Raw genomic sequence first — 12571 nt, 5'->3', positions numbered from 1 at the left:
TGAGGGTGGAGACTGGGGTCGAGGTTAGAAGATTTCAGGTTAGACGTGAGGGCGGCGTTCGTTTTGAGCACTTGACGGCTGAAGGTTCAAGAGGTTTCTTTTGGGGTGGTGAGAAGAGAGCCTTGTTATGGGTCTTTTGTCGGGAAGGGTACGAGAGGGTATGTAAGAGAGTTGACCCTGGCTAGAACGAGTGGGGCAAGGAGCGCGGCGCGTGAGATTCCTGCCTCTCTCGAGACTAGAGCCAGTGTGTGTATGTGTGTGGTGGGGAGCAAATAAGGCAGCTGGACAGAAACTAGGCCCCTATTGGATTGAGGTCCGTTTCAGTTGGTACTGTTCTGGGTGTGAGAATTTAAAGAGCTCGGTTGACGAAGGATAGATAGCCTGGGTCGCGGTTTATCTCCCTGCAACTTCCACCACTCTTAGTTCGCAAGAGGTGCTGTTGGGAGGTGGTGCTGTAGCCCTGCAGTAGATCTGACCCCGTTTCTGTGCTGAGTCCTCTTACCCTTCTTCCCAAAAAGCTATGAGAAGGAATACTTTTGCCCTCTCCCATGGCCGCTGGAATCCGTGGAAACATTTCCTCTAACCATGAAATCTCCAATACCCTCGAATCACCAAGGATTCTTGTCTTGAAGTCTTCCGTTTCCTCAAATCTTTCCTTCTCGTACTTTATCCTGGCTCATCTAAAGCAGAACCAGGAGTCCCCAGCTCTCCACTGTCTCCATTTGTCTCCTCCTGGTGCTCATGGCGACATCAGCTCCCAACCCCAGTTCACCTCTCCGTTCTGAGGATCTCCTGAGTGATTCCTCAGACCCCCCTGTGCTGAACCAGGAGTCGTCTGAGGTGACCTCCCAGCTCTATGCGTCTTTGCGCCTCAGCCGGCAGGCGGAAACCACAGCCCGAGCCCAGTTGTATTTACCCTCCACTTCCCCATCTCCTCATGAGGTATTAGAGGGCTTGGCCCAAGAGCTGAGTCGAAGCTTGTCAGTTGGATTGGAGAACAACTTGAAGAAAAAGGTGAGGGATGTGTGAGGGGTGTGTGTTTTGGAAAACTTTAGGGTACTAGACATCAGAGTCTTGGAGTTGGGGGTGATAAAAAAACAACCCTGAGATTTGAAATCCTATTACTGGATTTCAAATCCAATTATGCTTATTCCTGGCAGCAGTTTATGAGGTAGGGAATGGCCTGGAACACCATAATTTGGGTAATTGTGATACTTCTTAGTGTTTTTGTTATTAGTAACAGCTGCACTCTCAGATAGGTTGATGTATCATCACTAAGAGTGAGGATAAGGTTTCTCAATCGCAAGTGGGAATTAGGTACCTTAGAATAGCAGCAAAATAATGCTAAAATCCTTTCAGCTCAAAACTGTTATGATTGTATGATTCAAAATTCGACATGTAAATCATTAAAATGCACTCTAATCAATTACACATACTGCAGAGAAGATAGTAATTAGTGTTGGGTAGAAAAGGTGTCATAACCAATTTGCAACCTGGAAAGTCTTCTGAAGTTTGAAAGTTAATGGGCTACACAGACTTTAGACAGAGTATTTGCTCTCTTTTGGCAAGAATCTTCAGGTGCTCTTGCCTTATACCTGCCATATTTACTCATTACAGCACCTGTCTGCTTCTGTAGACCAATTTCTGACTCAAGATTAAGACATTCCTTATTGAGTCAGTTCTGTTTTGGCTTTCCTAGATGCTGGGACAAAGATACTTGGGTTTTAGGCAGGGACTGAGTGCCATCTAGAAATCCCTGGGTGGTACCAATGGTTAAATGCTCAGCTACCAACTGAAAAGTTGGCAGTTCAGACCTGCCTAGAGGCACCTCAGAAGAAAGACTTGGCAATCTGTTTCTGAAAGGTCACAACCATTAAAACCCTATCGAATGCGGATCTACTCTGCAACATATGAGGTCGCCATGTGTCAAAAATGTGCTCAGTGGCAATTGGTTTGGTTTTCTGGGTGTTTTTGAGTGCCATTTACCCTGGAAGTAGGTGGGTTATAAATTACACAGGTTGCATCTGTTTTGTTCACTGCTTTTTTTCTAGGATGGTTCCAAGCATATCTTTGAGATGGAAAGTGTCCGGGGTCAACTCCAGAGCATGCTCCAGACTTCACGTGATACAGCGTATCGTGAGTAAACCCCTTGCCTAGAGCTGTGAAGGAGAAACTAGATGTAAAGGGGTGGGAGGAAGGAAGCAGGGAGGAAAACCTAGACCTCTGAGACAGATGAGAATTCAGGAGAAAAGGCTTCTATGCTTTGGGAGTGGGTGAAGTAGAAAGACCTATCCTTTCCTTTGACTGGTCCCTGTTCTGTCCTTATCTGACCCTGGGTGTTGGGTCCTTCTCGCTACCTGCAGGTGACTCCCTTCCTCCAGATGCTGGCTCTGAGAGACGAGAAGAGGACTCCTTTGACAGTGACAGCACAGCCACCTTGCTCAAGTGAGTTCTTCTTGGGGTTCTCCTAGCTTGTTTTTGTTCTTGGAAATACAACTGTTCTATTCCTTGCTTGTCCCTTAACTGTTTTTATACCTCTTAGTGATCTAGGAATTTTAGCCCTTAGCTTTCAATTTTCATCATTTCTTTTCTGTTTTCTTACCCTTTCAAGGATAGGGGCATCTTCTTCCTAGTACCTACCTTTCTCTCAAGCTAGTCCTTCTTTCCCTAGAAGAATTATGTTGTATCTGCTGAGATCTTTACTGCAGGGAGTGTGGTATTGAGGGAATAGTGCTATTGAGTGAACACAGAACCTGAGTTCTAGTTATGGCTCTTTCACTACCCAGCTTTATGACTTTGGACACATCCCTGGCCCTTTCTGGACTTCAGTTTCCTCATTTGTAAAATATCATAGTTGGACTGTGGATCTCAAAAGCTTTCCCAACCCTAACATTCTTTACCTGATTTACTCAGCACCCGGCCTCTTCAAGAATTATCTCCAACTAGCTCAGCCCAAGCCCTGGAGGAGTTGTTTCCCCGCTATACCAGCCTTCGGCCGGGGCCCCCACTCAATCCTCCAGATTTTCAAGGCCTGAGAGATGCCTTGGATTCAGAGCATACTCGTCGCAAGGTGAGATAGGAAACTGGAGTGTTGAAAAGGGCTGAGAGTTTAGGGCCTGAAAACTGGGACTTTGCTCAAATGTCTCTTCAGAGAGACCTACTCTTGTCTAAAATGCCACATGGGATCACTATGAGTCGAAAATCGACTTGACGGTACCTAATAACAACAACAACATCTAAAATGAATCCCCTTCCCCTCCAGGTATTTGGTCAGATCACTCTATTATTTTCTTCATATAGTTTATCATAGTCTGATATATCTTAATTGTTTCTCTCCTCTAACATCTAAGCTCCATGAGGTTCAGTACCTTGTTAAGACAAACACTGTCTCTTTAGGGTCTAGAATACACCTAGCTTGTAGAAGTACTCCATAAGTTGGTTGTTGAATGAACAGTGAACTTTTGCTAGTTGGTACAGCAGCTTTATAGCTATTGATGGGAGCCTCACCCTTTAATGTCTGAGAGGGACAAGGCAGAAGAAATGTCAGAATCATTGGCTATTCTGGAACCTGCTCTTCTGTTTTAAACTGCATGGGTGTAAATGAGAGGTTTTCCCCTTTATCCTTACTGTGTTTAACCGTTGTGTCCAATGAGCTGCTTAAGGCAGGAGTAGTTTCTCACTCTGTAGCATAGGCCATGCCAAAGGGTTTATGGGAATTTTTCTTAGGGAATTCAAGAAAGGAAGAGCTTGGAAGCTGAACACCTGTTTCCTGAGAAGGTAGAGGAAAGTGTTAGAGGGCTCAGACTTCCTGCTCTAGAATCTCTGATTTTCCTTGACCAATACTATTCTTTTGCTGGGGTCTGGAGACTCCCTGTCTCCAGCCCATTTCTCCATAGAGGAGCTGGAAAGTCTAGGGCTTTGATCAGACTAAAGATGGGCAACACCCAGACTCCTCACCCTTCTTCCCAGCACTGTGAGCGCCATATTCAGAGCCTGCAGACCCGCGTGCTAGAGCTACAACAGCAGTTAGCTGTGGCTGTGGCTGCTGACCGCAAGAAAGACATCATGATTGAACAACTGGACAAGGTACTAGGTTAGCAGCATGCAGGTGGGTCTCTCCATGGAGGATATAAGGAATAGTTAATTAGAGGGTAGCCAACGAGCATTTCATTGTACATGCTAGGAGCTAGAATAAAGACTGTTAGGAAAAGAGGGCTGTTGACCCTGCCCCTTTGGGTGGAAGAAGGGATAAGTTATTTTGAAATTCCATCTTACTTGCCCTTCCCAAGACCCTGGCCCGAGTGGTGGAGGGCTGGAATCGGCATGAAGCTGAGCGGACAGAAGTGCTTCGGGGACTTCAGGAGGAACGCCAGGCAGCTGAACTCACCAGAAGCAAGCAGCAGGAGGTGGGCAACCTGGGTCATAAGACATCAGTACCTAGGTCACAGATCACTAGATGGAAAGGGAGACAAATAACTCTGCAGTTAGGGTTCCCAACAGATTAACTTTGTTGTCACAGCTGTCCTGCCAATTCTTTTCCCCTATATCCTTTCCCTTTATTGTTTCTGCTGTCATCAATTCAGAGTTGATATATTCCCAGTTTTCCCCACATCATGTAGTCTTCTCTTTGAGTCTCAAGTTGTTTAACTTGTTAATGCTTTTTAAAGTATTATGTGCAGGAATTGCCCTCAGTTCCTCTGTTCTGTGTTCCTCTCTCCCTGAAAGACAATAACCCGCCTGGAACAAAGCCTTTCTGAAGCCATGGAGGCCCTGAATCGTGAGCAGGAAGGTGCCAGACTGCAGCAACGAGAAAGAGAGGCTCTGGTGAGAGTAGTCTGGGTTAATTCCACTGGAGACTTAGTTGGTTCTTAATTGGTCTATGTGCTGTTGGTGGATTGTGGGAGTTTATATTTGAGTGGTATACACAGCATTGTTTCCTAAAGTGTGTTCCTCAGAGCATTAGTTCTGCTAGGTACTCTATAATAAACGGGCTGTGAGACCAAGTAAGTTTGAGAGACTTTGCAGATTGTCCCCTCAGAACATTGGTGGGTACATTGTCTGTGGAATTGTTTTAAAATGTAGATTCCTGGGACCCGTCCCTAGAGTCTTTGATTCAGTAGATACATGGTAAGGTTGGAAACCTAAATACTTTTAGAAGTTTCCTAGGTTATTTTATTCAGCCAGGGTTGGGAACTCTGGCCTAGGATATAGCTTAAAAAGGTATGGAGTGAGACTTAAGTTTCTTAGAGCTGAGATGATAAGTTGATTACCCATTTGAGGTAGTAGCCAAGTCTGGAACTTACTGCATGCATGACACATGATTGCTGCATGCATGCTGGTACTTGTAGTCTTAGTTGGCTGTTTCTAACAGTGCTGATGATGGAGGTTTGCTGTTTGATCTGTCAGTCTTCATGGAATTTCTTTCAGTGATGGTGGTGATACCAAACCAACTGCCATTGAGTCAATTCTGACTCATAGTGACCTTACAGGACAGTAGAAGTGTCCCATAAGGTTTTCAAGGCTGTAAATCTTTACAGAAGCAGACTGCCTCATCTTTCTCCCATGGAGTGGCTGGTGGGTTCAAACTACCAACCTTTTGGTTAACAGCCAAATGCTTTGATCACTGTGCCACCAGAGCTCCTTGGTGATAATGATAGCTTTTTTTTTTTTTAATTTTCATTGGTTTGAGTGAAAGAGCAAATTCATTTTCCATACAGCAATTCATACACATTTTGTTTCATGACATTGGCTGCAATCCCCACAATGTAACAGGTCTCTTCCCACTTCCTCCCTGTAGTTACCTCTTCCCTGTGTCCTTTCCTATGCGCCTCCTGCCTGCTGAGCTGTCTCCATGTGCAAATACTGCCCTTCTGTTCTCCCATGGTTGGTCATTCTAAGGAGCGTATCTACCTGGTACAAATGTTCAGTCTATATACCTGTCTGTTGTTTGGCTTGAAGCTACAGGAGTGAGTTCAGTTCCAGACCTGATGAGTCAATAGGGGCCATAGTCTTGGGGGTCTCACCAGGCTCTGTCAGATTAGTAGCCTGGTCTTTTTTATGATTTTGAGTTTTGCTCTATATTGTTCTACTCTATCCAGGATCTCCTGCACTGATCCCTTTCTGAGTGGTTGACATCAGCCAGGCATGATGGTGATAGCTATTGTATATTACTGTGTATATTAAGTACTTACTATGTGCCAGACACTGTGCTAAATGCTTTACATACATTTTTTAACTTTAATCTTTATGTTATTATCTCCATTGAGATAATTTTTGTTTTATTTTATGTTTTTTTGCTTTGATCCTCATATTATCTCCTCCAGATGAGGGTGTGTGCATAAAAGCACACAATAAATGACAAGACTCTCATTCAAACTGAGATTTGAACCCAGGTCTATCTGACTCAGTAACAGGAACTCTTATCTACTATATTATACTTACAGTCCTATGGGCTTGTCAACCATTGTATCTTAAGGGGCATAATTCTTAGCAGGCACTTTGTAGGGGAGAAGGCAAATTGCCTGTCTTTTGAGAGCATGCTAAGGATCTTCGTTTTCTCCTGGGGTTATAGGAAGAGGAAAGGCAGGCCCTGACTTTGAGTTTGGAGGTAGAAGGACAGCGGTGCCAGGCTCTGCAGGAAGAACGGGATGAGGCTCGGTCTGGGCAACTCAGTGAACATCGACAATTGGAGATGCTGCAGGCTGCCTTAGAAGAAGAGCGCCGGAGGTGGGCCCAGCAAGAGCACCACCTTGAGGAACGCTACCAGGCGCTGCAAGAGGAAGGCAAGGCTCAGTTGGAAAGGGAGAAGGTAAAACCAGCAGTTGGAAAAATTGGGGAATGGGAACATATGAAGGACAAGATAATTGAATGGGATGGGGTGTCAGAAGGTATAGGGACAAGGGTGGAGAGTGAAGTATATGTACTGTCGAATTACCCAGTAAGTCAGGTAAGCATGAGCTTACTTGTGCTTACTTACTAATTTGTTGTGAACAATTTCACATTTTTTCACCACATCAAATATTCTGCTTTTAGGCTGGCTGGCATCTGTCTCTCTCCTAATCCCACAGCACTTTCTACAGAATCAAAACCTCTTTTCAAATTTACAGTTCCTGACAGAGACAGAGTACCTAATAAGCAAGGTAAGCATGGGCTTACTTGTGCTTACTTACTAATCTAGTGAACAGTTTAACTTTTTTTTTTAACCACAAATGTGTGAAATTGTTCATTACAGATTAGTAAATTAGCATGAGAAACCCATACTTACCTTGCTTATTGGGTAGTCATTGGATAATCCTCCCCTAACTGTATGTGGGAAACAAGATTAAGACTATAGGGCCAGCAGGAAGGGCTGGGGGCATCCATTATGTCAAAGGCCACAGAATGGGATTAAACAGAGTTGGGGAGATAGGACTAATATGAAGAGTGAGAGAAATAGAAGGGTAAATTGGGGAAGAGAGGTAACCAGTAGACAGGAAACCAAGTACGTACTTCAGTTTGAATTCTCTTTCTTAGGGGAACACCCAAAGGGAAGCCCAAGTAGCTCGGGAGGCTCAGCAGCAATTGGCATTGGTGCAGTCTGAGATGCGGCGCTTGGAAGGAGAGCTGGACACAGCTAGGAGAGAGCGAGATTCCCTGCAGCTGGAAATGAGCTTGGTGCAGGTCAGGAAGCAGAGTTCTTGAGAGTTTTTTCTGGTTGAGAGAGGTGGTTCTGGGGCAGAGTGACCTCTCAGTCAAGGCAAACACTACCATTTCAGATTGTTGTTGTTGTTGTTATTTGCTGTCGAGTTGAACCCGACTCATAGCGACCCCTCCTTGGGTTTCTGAGGCAATATCACTACAGAAGTAGATTGCCCAACCTTCCTTCCAAGGAGTGGCTGGTGAGTTTGAACCGCCAGCCTTCTGGTTAGCGGTCAAGTGCCTGGGGCACTATGCTACCAGAGCTCCCCATTTCAGATTAGCTGTAGGTTTATTCTAGTAGCAGTTTCTGTGTATAGTATGAATAGTGTTCTGTCTTGAACTGAGAGTCAGTTCTCACTGACTGACAGTTTCCCATGATGGGTAAGACTGACCAGATGTTACTTTTAGGGGTAAGTAGACAAACTCAATTAAAAGTATTTTGTGTTACTTTTAAAGAAATGATACCACACTTGGACACCTCACACATGGTGAATGTGAGCTGGTGAAACTTTTTGTTAAATTTTATTCTAGTCATAATTCTCATCACTTGAATAACTTATTTATTTAACAAGGAGGGAGCCCTAGTGGCAGTAGTTGAGTATTTTGCTGTTAACTGAAAGGTTGGCAGTTCAAACCTACCAGCCACTCTGTAGGAGAAAGATGTGGCAGTCTGCTTCTGTAAAGACAGCATTGGAAACCCTGTGGGGCAGTTCTGCTCTGTCCTATAGGGTCACTATGAGTCTGACTTGACTCAGCAACAATGGATTTGGTTTGGTTTAATATCCTCTGAGAAGGTGGGGACCTGGAGGGCAATGATAGTTTTATTATGAAATCACAATGATATATGGCCTGGGCACAGAATAGTACTCAAAATGATATGTCAGATATAATTATACTTTTTAAATCATTTTCCATCTAGCTGACCCTTTGAATTTTTTAAATTGGAAGTATAATTCACATAATGTAAAATTTATCATTTTACCTGTATTTAATCTTCTGTTTTTCTCCGGAAGTCTTAAAATTGTGTTTTTCACACTTAAGCCCTCAATTTATATAGAATTAAATTTTTGTGATGATGATAAGTGTAAGTCAAATTTATTTATTTTTTATTGTAAAATTCACATAACAAAATCCACCATTTTAATAATTTTCAATTGTACGATTCATTGGCATTTTGGTACATTGACAGTGTTGTGTAACCATCAACAACACTATTTAGTTTCAGAACATTTTCATCACTGCAAAAGGAAACCCTATACCCATTAAACATTCACTCCCCATTCCCCCTGCCCACCCGACAATGGCAACTACTTACCTACTTTATGTCTATGGGGTGGATTTTTCCTATAAATGAAACCATACAGTATTTGTCCTTTTGTAATTGATTAATTTTGTTCAGCATAATGCTTTCAAGGTTTATCCATGTTGTGGCATGCATCAGGACTTCATCATTTCTCTTCATAACTGAGTAACATTCCACTGTATGTGTATACCCTATTTCGTTCATCTATACATTTGTTGATGGACATTTTGGTGGTTCTATATTTTGGCTATTGAGAAAAGTGCTACTGCAGTACAGTGAGTTGCATGGTATGGATTTTCTAGCCATAGTCTTTGTAACTCCCACTGGATTATTGGGTGGGACCATGCGAATATTTGTCAACTTGACTGGGCAGCTGGTAGTAGTTATTTCCTATAATGAGACCGGCAGTTAACTCCATGATGGAATTTGCCTTGAGCAACTGAGTAGCTGCTTTTAAACTCCTGTTTGTTAAACTCATCCATCTGGGGTATTTCTGTTGGAGCAGCACAAAGTAATCTTCTGGGAAAGTTCACTCTCTCTCAGGTATGTAAAACTCTGATGTTAGGATTGGTTAGTTTTGCCACTCTGCCAGGTTTAAAATGAGCCCTCCTGTAGGCAGAGGGAGACTATCCCTGTCGGCTGAGAGAGATGCCCAGCTGAGAGATGGTGGCAGTGGAACCAACAGGCACAGGACAGAGCAATAGGCTTATGTGGCCCACAGAGGCAGAGACCAGGCCAGGAGGCCAAGGGCCAAAGAGGCTGTCTAAGGGCACAGCAGAGGGGAGACTGTCCTGATCGAAGAACTGTGTTCTTATTGAAGAACTGTATCCTGAGCACATTCCTGAACTTGAATTGTAGCCCTTTGCTTCCCTAATAAACCCCATAATCTGTGAGTTGTGTGTGGCCACTGCAGTGAATTATCTAACCCAGCAAAGAGGTGGTGGGTGCCGCAGGAGGGATGATTGGTATCAAGGTTGGCGAGAGGGCTAGAGGGTGGTGGCATGTCTGGCCTTATAGCAGCAGGCCTTGGGCTGCAGATGGTGATTCTGTTTTTCTCTTTTGTAGCTAGAGGAGGTCAAAAGATGCCGCCTTCTTGCCCCGTTAGCAGCTACCATGCACACCAATCTGCAGGTTCCTGTTGGCACTCCTGCTCTCAGTTCTTTTGGGTATATGCCTAGGATTGAGATTGCTGGGGCATATGGTAGCTCTTTGTTCAACTTTTTGAGGAACTGCTCGACTGTTTTTCATAGCAGCCACACCATACATTCTCTCAGGCAATTGCTTGTTTTTTTTTTTTTTTTAGTTGGGTTATTTGTTTCCTTATTATTTAGTTTTAATGGCCTTCATACATCCATATACAAGCCCTTTATCAGATATATGATTTATAAATATTTTCTCCAAATCTGTGGCTTGTATTTTCATTTTCTTCTTGGTGTCTTTTGAAGAGCAAGTATTTAATTTTAATAAAATCCCACTTACTAGTTTTTTCATGAATTCTTATTTTGATATTGTATCTAAAAACTCATTGCCAAACCCAGTGTCACCTAGATTGTCTCCTGTATTGTCTTTTAGAAGCTTTGCAGTTCTGCATTTTACATTGAGGTCTGTGATTCATTTTGAGTTAATTACTGTGAGAAGAAAGTACAAGGTCTGTGTATAGATTCTTTTTTTTTTTTTTTTTTAATTTTTAAACGTGTGGATATACAGGTGTTCCAGTACCATTTGTTGAAAAGAATATCCTTTCTCCATTGACTTGCCTTTGCTTCTTTGTCACAGATCAGTTGACTGTATATATTTGTGTGATTCTGTTTCTAGGTGCTCTATTCTGTTTCGTTGATTTGTTTGTCTATTCTTTTGCCAGTATCACCCTGTTTGATTATTGTAGCTTTATAGTAAGACTTGAAGTTGAATAGTGACTTTCCAATCTTTTTATTATTTTTTTCCTTGCCTCATTGCACTGGCTCAGATCTCCAGTATAGTGTTGATAGTAGTGATAGACATTCTTGTTTTATTTCCAACTTTAGTGGAAATCATTCAGTATTTCACCATTAAGTATAATGTTAGCTATAGGATTTTTATAGATAGTCTTTATCAGATTTCCAGTTACCATGTTCAACTTTTCTTTTAATCAGTTTTACCATGAGCAAATATTAAATTTTATCAAATGCTTTTTTTGCATATCTTGAAATGATCATATGGTATTACCTCTTTATTCTGTTAAAATATGAATTATTTTGATTAATTTACAAATATTAAACTAACCTTGCATTTCTGTAATAAACTCTACTTGGTCATAATGTGTCAACTTTTTAAGTATATTGCTGGTTTCTATTTGCTTATATTTTGTTTTGGTATTCATAAAGAATATTGGCCTGAAATTACTTTATTAAAATTTCTTTATCAGGTTTAAGGAGCTCTGGTATGCAGCGCCTAAGGCATGACTGCTAACCAGAAGGTTGGTAGTTCAAACCTACGAGCTGCTCCATGGATGGAAGATGGGGAAGTCTACTTCTATAAAGATATACCACCACCTTTGACACCCAGTGGGGATTACTATGAGTCAAAATCAATTCAGTGGCAGTAGGTTTTGTCAGGTTTGGAACAGAATTATGGTAGTCTCACAAAATGAGCAAGCAAGGTGGGAAAGTGGGGAAAAGGAGAGAAAAAGGCCAGGGGGACCAGGACAGAGCGAGGAGTCAGCCACAGGGATCCAGATGAGGGGAGGAAACCTAGGCCACGCCCCAAAGCGGCAAGGTGGGAAAGCCGGGGTGGGGGGGGGGATGGGAAGAAGAGGAAAAAGGCCAGGGGGCTGGGACAGAGCGAGGAGGCAGTAGCAGGGATCCAGGTAAGGGGAGGTTGGAGAGGTTTCGAACAGCTAAGGGAGAAGACAAACTTGTCTGTCGGTTTGTCCTACTGTGGTGATGTGTTGTATGAGCCTTGAGGCTGTGCCACCAGTGTTTCAAACCCAGTGGGGTGCACATGGTGCACAGGTTTCAGCATGGCTTGCAGACTGAGACAGACTAGGAAGAAGGAAGAGGCCATCCACTTCTCAAAGAATTAGCCAGGGAAAACCTTAAGAATAGCAGAGAAACACTGTCTGATACATTACTGTGCAACTTTATGAATAGCCCAGAATCATTGTCCAATACAGAGGAAGAGGATGAGTCACTTAGGTTAGAAAGCTCTCAAAACAGGACTGGGAGAGAGCTGCATTATCAGAGTAAAACCAGCCTTGATGATATGGATAAGGTAAAGCTTTCGAGATCTCCATTTGCTGATGTGGCATGACTCAAATTGAGGAGAAACAGCTGCAAACAGCCATTAATAATTAGAACATGGAACGTATGAAGTATGAATCTAGGAAAATTGGAAGTTGTAAAAAATGAAATGGAACACATAAGGATTGATACCCGAGGAATTAGTGAGCTGAAGTGGATTGGTTTTGGCTATTTGGAATCAGGCAATCATATGATCTACTATGCCAGGAATGACAATTTGAAGAGGAATGGCATGGCATTCATCATCACAAAGGATGTTTCAAGATCTGTCCTGAAGTACAATGCTGTCAGTGATAGGATAATATCCATATGC

At 42.8% G+C, this 12571-nt stretch overlaps 1 protein-coding gene across 1 annotated transcript in view; it reads left to right on the top strand.

Moving 5' to 3' along the window:
• The first annotated feature begins 741 nt into the window (after positions 1-741).
• The window catches only part of CNTROB (centrobin, centriole duplication and spindle assembly protein), a 55061-nt gene continuing 43231 nt past the window's right edge, over positions 742-12571 (top strand). Inside the window, exons 1-9 of the mRNA XM_042782466.1 lie at positions 742-1014; positions 2052-2136; positions 2364-2445; positions 2914-3070; positions 3970-4086; positions 4290-4406; positions 4726-4824; positions 6572-6808; positions 7513-7659. Of these exons, the coding sequence (XP_042638400.1) occupies positions 742-1014; positions 2052-2136; positions 2364-2445; positions 2914-3070; positions 3970-4086; positions 4290-4406; positions 4726-4824; positions 6572-6808; positions 7513-7659 (1314 nt within the window). The remainder of the gene's footprint in view (positions 1015-2051; positions 2137-2363; positions 2446-2913; positions 3071-3969; positions 4087-4289; positions 4407-4725; positions 4825-6571; positions 6809-7512; positions 7660-12571) is intronic.

This window comes from Orycteropus afer, unplaced genomic scaffold (assembly GCF_000298275.1).
Source record: "Orycteropus afer afer isolate SDZICR_OR568_19922 unplaced genomic scaffold, OryAfe1.0 scaffold00330, whole genome shotgun sequence".
NCBI classification, from domain to species: Eukaryota; Metazoa; Chordata; class Mammalia; order Tubulidentata; family Orycteropodidae; genus Orycteropus; species Orycteropus afer.
Note: the sequence above shows the minus strand (reverse complement) of the source record. Positions and strands in the feature narration are given on the sequence as shown.